The sequence below is a fragment of the Mixophyes fleayi genome, chromosome 1 (genome assembly GCF_038048845.1).
Source record: "Mixophyes fleayi isolate aMixFle1 chromosome 1, aMixFle1.hap1, whole genome shotgun sequence".
Taxonomy (NCBI): Eukaryota; Metazoa; Chordata; class Amphibia; order Anura; family Limnodynastidae; genus Mixophyes; species Mixophyes fleayi.
Window position 1 is genome coordinate 432,162,546 of NC_134402.1, and position 16,661 is coordinate 432,179,206.

The 16,661-nt window shown below is 41.0% G+C and overlaps 1 protein-coding gene across 4 annotated transcripts in view; it reads right to left on the reverse strand.

The window, feature by feature from the left end:
- Positions 1 to 16,661, reverse strand: part of NIPBL (NIPBL cohesin loading factor) — a 115,908-nt gene that overhangs the window by 43,765 nt on the left and 55,482 nt on the right. For all 4 annotated transcript variants that reach the window (XM_075184241.1, XM_075184240.1, XM_075184242.1 and 1 more), the window contains exons 11-18: positions 6,164 to 6,346; positions 5,804 to 5,986; positions 4,278 to 4,349; positions 3,679 to 3,768; positions 3,284 to 3,387; positions 3,107 to 3,193; positions 1,920 to 2,151; positions 926 to 1,077 (exon numbers count right to left, since the gene is read on the reverse strand). In XM_075184241.1, the coding sequence (XP_075040342.1) occupies positions 926 to 1,077; positions 1,920 to 2,151; positions 3,107 to 3,193; positions 3,284 to 3,387; positions 3,679 to 3,768; positions 4,278 to 4,349; positions 5,804 to 5,986; positions 6,164 to 6,346 (1,103 nt within the window). The remainder of the gene's footprint in view (positions 1 to 925; positions 1,078 to 1,919; positions 2,152 to 3,106; positions 3,194 to 3,283; positions 3,388 to 3,678; positions 3,769 to 4,277; positions 4,350 to 5,803; positions 5,987 to 6,163; positions 6,347 to 16,661) is intronic.

Consider the following 16,661-nt stretch of genomic DNA (forward strand, 5'->3'; position numbering starts at 1 on the left):
CCAACTGTTTGTTCATCCTCATAAACCGCGTGTTCTCTGGCTCAGATGATTCTCTGTTGTCCTGGATGTGAAGTGCCTGTCGCACAGCTCACACAAAGTCATCCACTCAATACTTTCTCACAGACTCCTTTGCAAAGTACAAGGAATCCTCAATGTCTCACTCCTCCGCTACTTTGCCGCCCTCCCAGGAGGAATACTGTGAATCAGACGCAGAACTCTGACACTTTTAGGACCTCAAGCAAGAAGGAAACCTTAAACGGATCCAATGTGTCTGCTTTAGCGGCTTCAAAGAACCAAAGCCCACCAAGGAGAAGACATTATGCTGGCCTTTCCCCCCATGTGCCCAACACACCATCCTACAAGGAACAGCCTCGTTCCCGATTAATTGTGCTTATTGTGGACTGTCGATATCTCAGCTGTCCCAAACCTGCCCTTTAACTAGGCCGCCATCTCTGATCTGGTTCAGGCTTCATTCTTAGGAGGCTGACTGTGGATAAGACTACCTCCCTCTCACAGGCATTGGGGAGTCACTTACCTGGCTGCTTCACGATTTCTCAATGGCAGGGTACAGGCGTATGTGCCCCTGATCACTACCTGCACCAGTAGTGCAGGGGTCGCTTCTAAAGGACATACACATTTCGGGAGCGTCGCCTACGCGGTACACAGACAGCCAGAGCGGCAAATTCAAACAAACGCGGTGGAAAATTCAAACATAGAAAAATCACCCTGTCCTTTTGGGCATTCAAACAACAGAGCTTCCTGCATGATGAGGAATACAGAAGAGGTAGGAGCTTCAGAAGTTTGTTTTAATTTCAAATGTTGATGTCCTGAAAGAGGCTCTATCGCCACAATACCAGTGTCCCCCAATTGGATGAATGAGAAATAAAACATCCTTAAACCAGATAGATAAAATACTACACTTTACCTGCAATATGGTTGTGTCGGTAAGCAGCTGAATTTCTAGTAGCTCTGACAAACTTGCCACAATGTCGCACACTTTGTTGTACAGCATCACAATGACCCTCTGCTTATGGGTAGAACACTTGGCGCGTTTCGCCTTTGAACTCATTAGTCCCCCTAAACAGAAACAGGCCACAATCACTAAAGGTAGCCGACAGAGCACTACTACAAAACAAACGTTGGGTTAGCCATTAAGGGGCATATTCAACTGTTCGCGTTACTCGCATAAGTAACGTGGCTTGCGCACTATTACCGTTATTACGGTATTAGTGCGCGCAATTACCGTTATTACGGTACCTGAAATCCGGCTTAGCATTAACGCAATACTCTTAACGCTGCATTACTTTTGCGAGTAACACGGACAATTAAATATGCCCCTAAATGTAACTGCTTATGTGTAGAAGGACAACACTACTTCCAAAAATAGACTTTTCTCATTGGTGGGTGTGGTTACAAGCATAAATATGGCATGGTTGGCATCTGAATCTTCAATTTGAATAATTACAGGGGAGAACACAAATGACTAACCAACTGGTGAAAACTAATTTAAGAGAAAAACAGCAGTGATCAAAAAAAATTGTGTACAACCTGCACACTTCTTTCCCTGCCAACTTGTAAATAGATTGCAGTCACGCAACAAGTATCTGCAGAGCTACCGAAGGGTTTACAGACTGTCTAGCCAGAGTCAGCTATTCGTCCAATATAAGTAAACCCTCTAGTAAAGTCTTTATGTACTTATACAGCTGATATTATACAGTGTTCTTTATATAACTCGGGAGCAGCGCGTACCAGAAGCCTGTACACTTCCATTGCTCTTTCATTTTTTCAAAAATAAGTTTTAAAACAAGTTGTGTAGAAAGGGTCACGACACCAAAAATAGCCCATCAATAAATTTAACACGAACGTGGGTTAACACTGCCGCGCACACATTATTCAGTGCAAAAATAACACGGACTCACCTCCGTGTGGATCCACCCTATAGACAGGATCATACTGTGGATAAAGTGTGTTTTGTAAATGAAACTTAGTGTATTGAAGAACACGCTCTATCACATCCTCGATATAGACCGCCTTCGGCATGCTCGGTGATGTCATAATGTTGATAGCCGTCAAGCAGGCATCGGCAGACCTCGTGACTCGGTCCATAATCAGATCCCGCCACAGCTTTTCCTCATTTTCTGTGTCATTGTTCTACAAACACAAAATTATATATAGCATTAAAAGAAAAATAGCAAAAACCAGGTGATATCTATTTCCCCAGAGATGACTAAAGATAGCAAAAAGTGTTTATTTCTTTCAACAACAAAAAAAAAAAAAAAAAATTCCCTCCAAAACACAGTTTGGGTAATTTTATATTTTACCACTAGGGGGAAATATTCAGCCAAAAGAAAAACCAAAACCAACAAAACAAAACATACATAATGAACATATAGGGGGAAATTCAATTTGTCGCGTTGCTGTAAAAAGTAACGCTGCCTGCGCACTATTACTATTCAATTCCCCCCGAGGTAGCGCAGCGTTAACCTTATTACTGTAAATACGCTAGATTCAACGCTGACTGTGCACGAGCCGGGTTAAATTTACCGTAATAACGATATTAAGGTTTATGCGGTATTAAGGATAATGCCCCTATGGGGGGAATTGAATTCAATTAGCGGCGCATGTAAAGTGATAAAACCGTACCGCAACATTGCGGATTTCCCTTCGCAACCCTATGGGCTGCCCATGGAAATCTGCGATGTTGCGGTAATCGTGGACCACAGAGCGAACTGAATATTCCCTATATTGTGGTTTGGTACAAATGTAACTACTTTGTTTGGTGAGGGGGTCCTAACTACTGTTACTGCAGTGAGGTCCCTACACTTTGCTGGATATTCTGAAGTGGTGGTCAGAATTGTATTATGATACAAGTCAAGACTTTTATTAATACCGTCTTCCTGACCAAAAGCAACTTAAACAAACGTTACTTTCAATTACTTCCGCTTAGAAGAAAAGTTCTGTTTCTGACAGAGGGGAATGACAACTGAATAAGTGCCAGCTTAGGAAGACCAAAGTACAGAGGAGATATTATATGTACATCGATGCCCACTGCTGTGTGGGTTTGCTTGGTTGTATCATTTTCAAGGCAGCACAGAAGGCTACTCACGTGGTTCAGTAGGGTGGAAAGCTTGGAGCCATCTTGGATGTTCTTCTCCAGAATCCCAAGTAACTTGACCATTTTTTCAGACGAGATCTGAGTCATTGAGAAAAAGACACAGCTGTAGTAAAACAGGACTAGTATGGAAGGTGTGTATAATAGACAGAGGAGAGAGCTCGTTCTTACTTTATTCATAATACCCATAGCTTTAATTTTAGCAGACTCACTACCCAGTTCCGTCAACTGATGTTTCCCCAGCAGAAGGTCTTGCGGAATCTCCTCATCATCACCTGAAACAGACAAGAGAAAAGTGATACCTAAGAGCACAATACCTGTGCTTGGTACAATATGCAAATTAGTGCATAGCAATCATAATAACCGGAACCAAACTGTGAGTACCATATATACCGGAAGCAATATGAAATGTCTGATCATGTACTTGCAATTAGTTTTATGTACAAGAAAACCTGCAAATAATTTGCAGCACCAGAGTATTCCATGGACATGCATTTTATAGGAACTGGTTCATAGACCCCCCCCCCCCCCCCCAAGTGCATGTCCAAGTAATCATCCCATCTTACCGAATGTTGTGAAGTCCATGTCTTCCAAGTTCTCCAAAATATTTTCTACAGCTGAAGAAAATCTCTTAAATGTTGAGGAATCCATCATTTCTGTAAGGAAAAAACAAAACAAAGACAATTGGTGAATCCATTGGTACGCGGTATGAGATTCACCCAATCCTAACATAAAGGGCGTCTGCTTGTCCTATTTTCAGGGCAACGCGAGTACAAATGTTGTGTCAGAAGTTCATTTGATTAAAAAACTTATTTAAAAAGGGGCAGTGTTCTAAAGCACCGTTAATGCTGGATCTAGGAGATCTGTTCCCACTAAAGTGGGCAGACAACTGGATTCAGTCTATAAACTCTTCCCAATGAAAATCACATGACACAGACTATACAACAGTGGGCACCTATAAGTAAAGACAACTTTGGTATATCATAAATGTGATAAACCATAAATATCAACCAGAAGCCTTGAATCAAGGTCTCTCTCTACCTGGGACAATATGCTTGCAATTCAGACATACCACTAAAAAGTCATTACATTTAGCAAGTATTTCCCATTATATTACACTAGGTCAGTGACATAACTCACAAGACTGCCGGGTCTGAATGTTTACCTTCAGGTGTTAGTTTGGGCTCGTAAGCTTTCCTCTTCTTCTGCTTCTCCTTCTTTTTCATTTTCCGAGCCACTGAGGGGAAAACATGAAATAATGTTGCAGACTAATGGATGCAGCAAATAAAACTGAAATAAGGGAGACATGCAATGGCATTCCTAATACAGATTTAACAATATCTGAATACCTCTAAATACATTGATTATACTTGCAGCAATGGGTTCCAGGAAGCACTTACTGCAGGTAGTAAGTCTGGCCAAAAATACAGAGAGCCAACGCACCTTCTATTTCTAACAGACCTCAGTGGGGGACACTTAAAAACTGTTCACGGGTATCAGTACAAAGAAAAGAAAGTGGGCAAAAGAAAGAACAGTATATATTTCTAAAACCTTTAAAGACTTGTAGAACTATCCAGCAATCATGCATCTTGCATGGCAGTTCCATCTTGTATAAACTGCACATGTTCTCCATGGGGAAATGTTATGGGTCACTATATTCTACTTGTCATAGATTTCCCCCAAGTCACAGCGGACACAAGAAATAAAAATAATAAATGTTTATCTAGTAAGGAGCTCTAACGTCCTATCTCTATATGACTGCGCATACGGAGTTGTGTGGAATCTGTGTAAGTAAGCCCTATTACCCAATGAATCATGCAGGTATTGGGAGTGATCACATGTGCACCCGTAAGGACTTAAACTGAACCCAGTGTGCTTTAACTTGCTTAATTTAATAATATTAAGCTCTTGTTCCCACCGGTCATAATTATGTGCGTTTAACTAGCGCATTTAACCACTGTTTGTAGTATTACCTAGTATTGCCTTAGTATGCCCTTCGTGTTCTGGGTTTCACAGCGCATCTATCCACATATGTTTAATAGAAGCCTCGAGTGATCTCCAAGTACTAGTACCAAAGTGTCTGTTAAGGCAACGCCAGTCGAATACCTGTCCTTTTACATACGACTCTCAAGCGCGACACTCTTGTATCTATATTATATCATCTGTAGACATTAGGCGATGAATATATAAAAATATTCTTTTTATAGGACATTATCTAGCTTCTATTATGGTTCTAGAAATACTGCTTGCAAGACTCTGCATTCACTAATGTAGTTAGTCTTATTTTCCCATAATTTTATCTCCTCCGGATAATCTCTTGTCAAAGTTATTGAAAAGTGATAACTTGCTCAATATAATAATAATTCATGAGCATGTCCTAAATCACAAGTGCAGTCATCTGGAATTAGTTATCTGCAATGACCGTCTCTAGTTTGTAATAAAACAAAAGCAGTTTTATGGCCATGTCGAGCACTGCACAATCACTTAAGCTGGCTCAGTTATACAGGGTGCTGTGGTTTACAGACTTGTCCAGTGCAGGATGTATGTAGTTACTATATGTAGTTTTTGTGAAGTATGTACAGACAGACTATGCATATTTAGTGAATGGCAAAGTTGGAAACCACATTCTCAAAGCCCCGCAAGGGATGTGCGACCTTGTGGGCATGGATGGGTACAATGGTATAATCTTGCCTTCGCTGAGGCTTGGTGGCGGAGATTCATCCATGTCCGAGTCTTCCGGGCTGCGGTCTCTGTAGCGACCACTCCGCCTAGTGTCATTTCCACTGCGCCTGTGATCCCCAGAACTGCGTCTCTCGCGCTCTTCACATTTCCACTCGTCGTCGGCCCGATTTTTTTTGTGCCTTTTTTTGGAAGCTGAAACCAAAACGAAACAGAGAAATGTGTTTTGTGCGGGTAACAAATGCCGCCGGCTGCCAATCATCCACAAAGTATGCCAGACATTACCTGGAGTACAACTCACAACGACACTAGTTTTACCAGTAAAATGATGACTTACTGAGGTAGGTATAGACAGCAGGGGGGGATACTCACGCTCAAAGTCTTCTTCGCTTTCGTGGTCATCATCCGAGCTAACCTCTGTGTATTTAGGCTTCTCGTTCACAGTGCTGCGCTTGCGTTTGTTCATCTTCACGCGCTCACAGAGTGGCATGGATGACTCGATTTCGGCCACCAGCTCAGGGGGAAGCTCCTTCAGAACAGACTGATCGATGCCTCCTGTACAGTTACAGGAATAAGACGTAAGAATACAACCACGGAACCTTCATATCATTACGTAGAACTTCTACATAAGGAGTCGGTAACATTCCTGGAAAGCAACTAACCATTGTACTGTCCAAAGAACACACTAATGCTCAGTACGGACTCTTCTTAGAGTGACTGCAATAAATTCAGCAACCATAGAAATAGAATATTTGCATACACCAAAAAGGAGGAAAGAAATGATAGAGGAAGCGGTCCAGAAGAGAACATGGTGCAGGCTGACAGCCTATGTCGCCTTCTGAGTAGAGCTTGCACCACTGCCCAGTTTCCTCTATACCTCATCGCTCTCCGGCTGGGTGGGCTGGACAATGCAGACACAAATAAAATAGAACCAGGCAACAGAACAAAAAAGTTTTGGAGAACATGGGTGCAATATTTTCAGGACTCCGTTAATCTATGTTGTAAATGTTAGTCATATTTACAGAAATCAAATAAAAAGGTAATCTAATGTTTTGTAACGTTAAAGAAACATTCGTCATGTTGATTTGTGAACTTTTAATATACTTTAAACTCTGCGTTAAGTTTTCTGAAAATCTGCCTTTGTACGATCGGAAAATAAAAGTGTTTTTACCAATGTACACTGAGGATTTCTTTACTTTTTAAATACAGGGTTGGTGTCTGGTAATGAAATATAAAGATCATTAAAATGTTATTCTCTGAGATTATAGATTTGCACAGGATCGCTGCATCTCTACCAGAGTTTTTCCACAGCAGTCAGATCTCATAACTATTGAATCCCTCAGTCCCGCTCAGTCTACTTCTACTGTGTACATGTGCTTCATATCAATCCTCAGGACCTGCTTCCCAAGAGCCAGGTGGAATAGGTACAGTCATTAATCTGATCTCTCCATCCCTTCATCCAGCCAGCAGACACTGTTATACTGCTAGCTAATTAATGATAATCAATTTACCGTTTTGTACCCGATAGAAAAAACAAAAGACACAGCAAACCTATGCTCACATCCATCTCTATACAGACATTTATTCCAACAATAGAAATGTTAAAATACAAAATATACTTATATCTGCCCAGAAGCTATGTTTAAACACCAATTAACACGAGTTTGATGAACAATGTTCATATAAGTGGTAGCAGAGTGCATGTGGGGTTACTATGAGTGGGGCAATAATCAGTAGTTGTAGTATCTCTGCTTAGCAGATGCTAGGAGGAAATGGAGACTAAGAGGGCTTAATAAAATGAACAGAGTACACTTTTTTTTTATTTATTAAAACCAACATTTACACAGAAACAAGAATGCATTGCGATTTAAGGTTATCTTTATGCAGGAAAATAAAGTACCATCTCACTATTGCATTAATCGATGCTCTCTACATAAAGACAGCACTGCAGCTTGCAGTATCTGCTTGTCCAGCTATCACCGTGCAGGATAATAAGGTACCACTACACCATCAGTACCACTACACCATTGCATTAATCGGTGCTCTCTATATACAGGCAGCACTGCAGCTTGTCCAGCTATCACCGTGCAGGATAATAAGGTACCACTACACCATCAGTACCACTACACCATCAGTACCACTACAGCATTGCATTAATCGGTGCTCTCTATATAAAGACAGCACTGCAGCACCTGCTTGTTTAGCTATCACCTTGCAGGATAATAAAGTACCACTACACCATCAGTACCACTACACCATCAGTACCACTACACCATTGCATTAATCGGTGCTCTCTATATAAAGGCAGCACTGCAGCTTGTCCAGCTATCACCGTGCAGGATAATAAAGTACCACTACACCATCAGTACCACTACACCATTGCATTAATCGGTGCTCTCTATATAAAGGCAGCACTGCAGCTTGTCCAGCTATCACCGTGCAGGAAGCTACAGACGCTGCTGGGAACTTACACAGCTGGACCAGCACAGGAACATTGTAACATAAAGATGTAAGTTACCAACGTTATTCTTTCACCGAGATCCCAGAAGGGGAGGTGATGGGGGAAGCGGGAAGGACGCGGAGAATCGCGCCATGGAAGCCCCGCCCCCGCATGTGTCATTTTACCGCGGGGGTGGGGCCAAAGAGGCTCCTGGGGCGGGGGGGGGGGGGCTGTTGTCCCGGACGTCCGAGGGACCTATCCGGGACTCTGCAGTCACCCGAGAGTCCGGGGGAGAGGACAGGTAGGATGCAACGCTATTTTCCCCGTACACCCAAAAGCACATGTGGAGGGGGGGGTTGGGGGTGTGTCTCCCCTCACCCTCCTCCTCCACGGGGGGGGGGGGGGGGGTGTCTCCCCTCTCCCTCCACGTGCCGGGGGTCTCCCCTCACCCACAGAGGGGTTTTACATCTCAGCAACCAGATCACTTTATATAATTAACTTTTTACAGTTCGCCCAATTAAAAACTTTAGATCGCCTTTGTGTAGGTAACATCCAAATATTTTATTTCAGTTTACAGCATAAAAAAAAAAAAACCCATTGTTAAAAACAGAGGAATGCTCCAAACTTATCACCATTCTGACCAGTGTAACTTTTAAGAAGCTGGTGCAAGCAGAAGGCAGCCCACATTTAATCAGCTACTTGTCTCTATTTCAGAGGTAATCCAAGGTACAACAGGATCCTGTTTGCAGCCCTGTGACTTTAAGGCTCCTTCACTTCTCTTGTCCAAGTGCATCTACACATCTATTCTGGTAAGTTAATTGAAAGCATAGCTGTAAGAACAGTAATATTAATAGTCACCCCCCTGTTTTACAAACTGATAAAGATGCTAATCACTCATTAATGACATTAGTGGATTTGTACAATTAAAGCTGCACGACCACCTACTGTATTAATTTTACCAAGATTTTCCCTAGCCGAAGCCCCACATTTACAATGTATTTCATGATGCTCTGCTGGTTCAGGAATACAGAGCTGACAAGTCAATTTAGTTTATCAATTTAAAACGGTGGCAGAGAGATGTGTGGACTAAACACAAGTCACAATCTCTTGGATGTGGCATGTAAATGGTCCTCCAGGTCCCCTCATCTGTTCTGTGCCAGGGTTGTGGGAAGCAGCCCATGGCCTCTGGCTTGGATAGGGAGAAGCGTAAGATGTACCCAGTAGACTGATATGACACTATAAGATCAGGTACCAATGTTCTGGATATAAGCTTTGGTAAAGGTGAGAACATCCAGCCACATTAGACTGGGGCTCGCTATAGAACAGTAATAGGAACTCACAGAACCATAAGTATATTAGTTAGTGATCGCTATCCAGCATTTGGTGCAGAAACCATAACATCTCAACCAATTACCACGCTTAAATTAGTCCATACAATAATAAAAATCAGATTTTTAAAATACGTCCACCCCTAGAGACCTATTGCCAGTAACCACCGTCCTGTCAAATGACAGAAAGACGGGGGTCTGATTGGCTGTAGAAATTGAAGACACTGACCCTTTGCTCTGTGTAATGTGTCCAGAACATTGATTAATGTGTTGAACTGAATGAATGTAGAGACTTTCCTGCTAGAAGAAACATCTGTGGACAGGGCATTTCCTGACCTACAGGACTTGCAGGCTTTGTGCACTTGTCAGTCTGACTTCTGTGGAAAGTGGTGTTTTACTAGTAAGATACTTGTATGTGTGTGGCCTCATTTATAACTAGGGGCAAAAACAGTGTTGCAGAGGGGCAAAATAAAAATGTGCAGACAGTTATAGAGGTGGGACCAGGCAAACAAAATTCTTCAACACTTCTCCAGGAGCAAATTTGCTGCATTTTCTTTGTTCCTAATTCTAAATCTGCCAAATTAACACTTTCAGATCAGATCTCCTGATCCTCAGAAACAAAAGACATGGCATAGGTTATGGCAGCTTCCAGTAATCTAAATAGAAAGTGTATTGCTCCCATATGAATGCATAGGAGACTCTTACATGGAAGTTCAAAAGTAAGCATCAAAAAAAGGTTAAGTATTCAATAAAACAGATAAGATAAACGTCCTCAGCAGATTCGTGTTTACCATTGGGACTGGTTTTGTTGGAAGTAAAATTATACATTTGCCATACGCTTTAATGCCTACATCTATAGTCACTGAGCAGTCTTAGGACACAAATAATAACACTGATCGCCAATAAAACCCTCATCATCTCTCCTCCAGCTTATTGTACAGCTGTGTAAACCAGTGCAGTTTAGAGTTGAGCAGAAAATCCATTTAAATAATTATTAATATTTCTATATATAGAGCCAGCACACTCTATAGAGCTTTACAATTGGGGACAAGCACAAACCAGACTAGGAATTAAAGCAGTAAAAGGGTCCTGCCCGCAAGCTTTCAATCTATAAGGAAATAGGAGTTGTACACATTAGCTAGCCTTCACTTTCCTGTGAATTATAAGAAAAATGTGCGTGTGACATTAAGTATAGAACATTTTCAAGGTTTCTAGAGTGTTAACAACTATATAGCTCCAACGATAGCATTGGTGTCACTGCAGTAATATATGGCACTCGCCGATTCCCACAGAAAGCAGCATTATTTGTCAAATAAAAACACACACAGACTTCTATTTCTCTTGCTGTGGATGTAGGACAGAAAGACACACACAAACAGACTTCTATTTCTTTTGCTGTCGACGCAGGACAGAAAAAGACAAGCACATTAAGGATCACTGATCTCTATGAGGATAAAGGTTTAGCCCAGGCCTGTCCAACCTGCGGCCCTCCAGGTGTTTGTGAAACTACAAGCCCCAGCATGCTTTGCCAGTAGACAACCTGTTGATAGCTGGAAGGGCATGCTGGGACTTGTAGTTTCACAAACTTCTGGAGGGCCGCAGGTTGGACAGGCCTGGTTTAGCCCATGCACAAGATTTCGTCAAGTCACACAATGTAAGTGGGGAAAGACAACTTTTTACACCCATGTAGGTCTTGAATTATGTACAGAAGCCCATGCTAGTGGCTTAATCTTCTATTCATTGGGATCAGTAGTCACCAGTGTGCAGACATCTGTTGTCTACTGAAAGTAAAACGAGTGCAATGGTTGGATTGAAACCACCTGTGTGCATGAAGCCTAAATGGGGCATGACCCATAATATTCCATTGCTTGCCTTGTACCTGAGACAGTAAGCAGAACAAACTGGTGATTAGTATGTAGGGGATGTCACATCACATTTTCATATAATGTATATTTGTCAATGTTATTAGTAACGTCTATAAGCTAATGTTATTTAAGAACCTCTTAATCTAAAATACAACTGGAAAAAAAGGATGTAGACCGATAAGACAACAACTTCAGCTCATTCACATCTGAATGCGGCCAGAAGTTACGCTTGGTAAGTAGGAGTTATACATGCTGCCTTTTCACAGAGATCCCGGAAGGGCACTGGGGTGTGAGGATGGAGGGGGTAGGGCACTGCGAATAGTGTCATTTTGGCCCCTGCAGCACAATGATGCAAAAGTCATTGAAAACAAATTATAACTATAAACTCCTAGGCACTAGGAGTTTACATTTATAATTTGTTTTCAATATATTAGAGGAATAGGGAGTTGTCCGTCCTCCGCTCCAGTTGGCGGCTTTTACTTACACATTGTCAAAAGGGAGTGCAGATAATTATAAACTTTTTAGGTGCAAGAGAGTCATTAGCGGCCAGAATAAAGTGATTCACTGCAACCTTTACGTCCTCTAGGTTGGATGTTCCTGCTGTAAATGATATCATTGCTTGTTTTAAGTTACTAAACTGGTGTACAAGCACTTTGTCATTTACTAGTGCTGGGCAGGTGTGAGAGATGCCTAGATTAGGTCTTCTATACTTGCTGTTCCCCGAGAGATGCAGCTAATACACAGATCATAGGAACAGACGCTTTCCTTAGTATAAACATATACATAACAATGGAGTAATACCATTAGGTAACATCCTCAGCATTACTAAAAACTCCATCCAATTTCCTGATCATGGGTTGGGACAAAAACCAAACAAAACCACGTTGATGGTCATCTCTGTCCTTGTTCCATATACTGTGGTCAATACAGCAAGTTATTAAAAGTTCACAAGACAGAAGTTAATTTTCAAATCAAACCCCACTTATTTTTGCCAGATTTATCAGATGCATAAGATGATGCAGAATGAAAATATTTAATATTAAATTACCATGTAAAAGGTGAAGTTATTTACTAGACTGAGCAGTGCATCATGAAACATAAAGGTCATAATATGTGTTATTTGTTTTTATTTTACCCATATAAAATTACAGTACTGGAGGGGATCTAAACTACAAACCTGTCATTCAAGCAACTGCCTTCAAAGAAAAGCCGATAGGGAAACCTTCACACAGACTATGGGCCAAACACAAGGGAACAAATCAATGCAGGGACCCAAACTGCAATCTTTATACTACAAGAGCAAAAAGTCCAGCAAATCAGATTTCACAGAGGTGCAAAGTTCCAATAGAATATCGTTTTTACTTGTCATTCATCAATAATAATACTAAGACTATAAAAGTCAGGAGAATGCAAATGTCCGAATATAGGGAGTAACTGCATTTTACTGACTTTGTGTTCAGTGCTGTGGGACATTGTGGTGCCTTATGAATCAATAATAAACAAAGTCTGAGCATACATAAAACCAGGGACATACAAGGTAGACATGTAAAAGGATAGGTAGGGCTAAATAGTGAATGAATACAGCTGGGGCAGCGATGGTAAAATCATTCAGCTGGAAGGTTGTAGCGGATACTTAAAGCCAAAATGTTCATCTCTGCTTTATACTGGCAGCTCCACAATGTAGTACAGGATAATCTGACAAAAACATGAATGTATTCACTTTACATTGGTGACACTGCCCAAAAGGGACTAACCAGAGTAAATGAAGAAAATGATTGCATGACGATGTTTCAAAAACACCAAAGAAAGAAAAACACGTTAAATAGAAACATTTGTCCCCAACAGTTAAAGGACACTGGGTGTATTATATCAGTGGCCATGCAGTATTTTATATGGGACCCCCCCTCCCCAACTCTGACACCAGTCTATGAAGGCACTATTTGGACCTGGCTACACAAGTATATTTTTGTAAATGAGAAAATAATATAGATACAATATTACCAAGAAAACAAACATGCAAGGGCGAGAGATGGTTTCAGTAACTTCTTATGTGCGGATACCTAAAGCAGCAATAGTGCCTCCGTGGGAGTCTCTGGCTATTTACCTTGTGCCAGGGAAGCAGTATGGTAGGTCTCAATAATCCATACCTTACAGGAATATAAATTAAATACAAGGCGTTGATGCAGAGCACTGCACCTGTGGAGCAGATTAATTAAGGAACTTCCATTATAACCAGTTAGCAACTGGCCCCTACCTGTGTCTAGATAATAAATCACAAACCCGGAAGCTGCAAGTCAACCTTTGGTGTCTCTCCTCCACTGATCCGCATGTGACTGGCTTCAGCTACCAGACCACAAGCAGGAGACTGGGATAGTTACAGGGCTGATTGATAAAACACTTACAGGTGATGGAGCTTTCATCCATATATATTGTTATACACTCCTGCTTGGGATTACATTTAAAACAACCTCTTTTTTCCACCACATTGAACAAGAGACGAAAGGAAACTGAGAAAGGTGCTCCTATGCTCTAAATCATTGATTTTAACAATTGTAACTTTGATGCATCTTAATAGTCAGAAGACGAAATTAATACAATAATATCGCTAATAGGTGTTTGCCCGAGACCTGGGTCATGGCAGCGTATCACCCACCGAAGCAGCACTTTAAATTATTAGGTCAGCTTTAAGATAAAATGAACAGGGTGAACGACAAAATAATAAAAGGTGGGAAAATGCAAAAATAAATAGATACAATACCAGATTCTGTAGACTAGCACAAAAATACTATTCAATATGAATATTACATACCTAACAAAGTAAGTACAAGTCAAGACCGGTTTATACAATGTGCACGTATAAAAAATAAAAGTGTACAGGGGGCAAAATATATTAAATAATCATATAATCCTCCATATGAATATGGAAAATGTGTAATAAATTAAATTTAATGCATTTTATCATGCGGTAACGCTCTCCAGGAACATCTAAAAAGTATGCATGTTAGAGTATAATAGAGAATAAAAAGCTCTTTTTTGTTTGAAAATACAGATTTATACTTGAGTGATTAGAAATCATAAATTTCCCCATTTAAGTTTATGGCAATACAAAAAATAACAGCGGATTTTGCAAGTTTCTTACTAAGCTTGGAAAGGGTTAATTCTAAATTGCGTATCAGAGACAAATACTACAGCTGCAGGACAGGACTTGCACAACTTATTATGGAGATCGAATTTGCTTATCATTAAGTGCTGAAACTGATTGTACATAGGGCTAGCTGTACTATTTTAAGCTCTGCTTATACGATTTGTGGATAAACTGGTTATGTTTTTATTTTTATCAATGAAAAGTACCAGACATTCTCACCACGTGCTGCCAGAGTTTCGACTCTGCTGCCACCTTGTGGCCGCTGTTCAAATCAAAACAACGTTCGGAGAAAAATTAGTTTTGGTTTTGCTTAACTCTTTGATGACTAAAACGATTCAACATTTTTTTTTTTTTTTTTAAATGTGCTAACGTTTTGATTACAGCAAAAACTCTATTCATTTTTTGGGATTAACAAGTCTTTGGCACAGTTTGAAACAAATGTAAGTTAATTATTCATTTTTATGGTGATTTGCAAGAAGGTAGACAAAATAAAAAATACTTCATAAATAAAAATTCATAAGCCCTGTACTGCTGCTCCCATTGTCTGGCGCTACATTGGTTGCCTGTATTTTACCAAATACAATATAAAATTCTTATTTGAACATACAAGGCCATCAACAAAACTGCACCATCTCTTTACTTGTGTCAAAACATATCCCAAGTGGCTGACTCCGCTTTGTACAAAATCTGCTCCTCACTCATTACCTGCTCCCCTCTCAGATTATCAGGACCATTTTCTCTCTGGGAAGCCCTGCCTCGCACAGGACTTTAATCTAGCCTACAAATCAGACCAACCTGTGGCTCTCCTGGTCTTGTGAAACTACAAGTCCCAGCATGCCCTGCCAGCTATTGGCTGGCTATCTACTGGCAAAGCATGCTGGGGCTTGCAGTTTCAAAACATTTTGAGAGCAACAGGTTGGCCAGGCCTGCTACAAAGTGTTACCAGAAAACCCGCCTCAGGCAATCTTATTAAATTCCTGAACCACTCTGTTAGCCTCCCTAGGCTACCCTATTACCATCCCTCTACAAAGCTCACACAAGATTCACAAGTTCTTTCTATACCTAACCAACATTGCTGTGTGACTGAATCATACAGCTCACTAAGCACACATTGCAATCTGGCTGGACCAATGTGCAATATGTAGCACTTACCCTCAGACTCCCATTGTCCTATAGATTGTAAGCCTGCAAGCAAGGTACTCTTACCTGTCCGCCAATATTACCCCTAGTCTTGAATAACTACTGTGTCTGTACAGATGCTATGCAGGTACTACATAAATCAATGTTAATAAATAAATCTACATGTGGTTAGTTATTTTCTGCTTTTCAGGTGGTTTAGTCACACAAGCACCCCTGCCCCCTACTGCACCCCAAAACACACTGAAAATTAAGATTATCAGTACCTAGGACAACACGGAAGAAGTGCACCATTATAAGAGGTCCCCAGAAAATTACCGCTACCAGTACCTTTAAAGGACTGTTTGACCAAACACAACATACAGCCAAAGTACAACATAAAGATGACTACCGCACAATCGTCACATTGCCTGTAATAGTGATATATAGATTATTTACAGACATTTCCTGCACCTTGAACAAGGACATCCTGTCCTGAGTGTCGCAGTTTATACATGTTGACATATTGTCCAGAGCCGGACGTATTCTCAATCCCTGTGCTTAATAAACAGTCCACATACACCGAACATCAGAAAGAACAGGAAAAGATAGTGAGCTGTATGCCGATATCACGTGGCTGGGACAGTAATACAACTTTCCCTGATATGACCCCTATAAGCCGCCACCGAGGTGTTGCTGACTGTACGCAATATGGGCTCATTCTCCCAAATGACCTTTGATGACCTCAGTTTAACGCCACTTTTAATCATCTTTTCATATCACCTTCTTCAGTGTATAAATATAGTATCTGCACCAAGTCTTTCAGATGGCTCCCGCCGGCAAACAGCCATACATACAGGACCCCTCACTATACACTGTTGTACACAGACCTAATGCAAAGTCTCTGCAAATCCCCCATCGCTCTAGAACTCTGAACAACACAACTGAGATCCACCACAATAAACCAAATATAGTG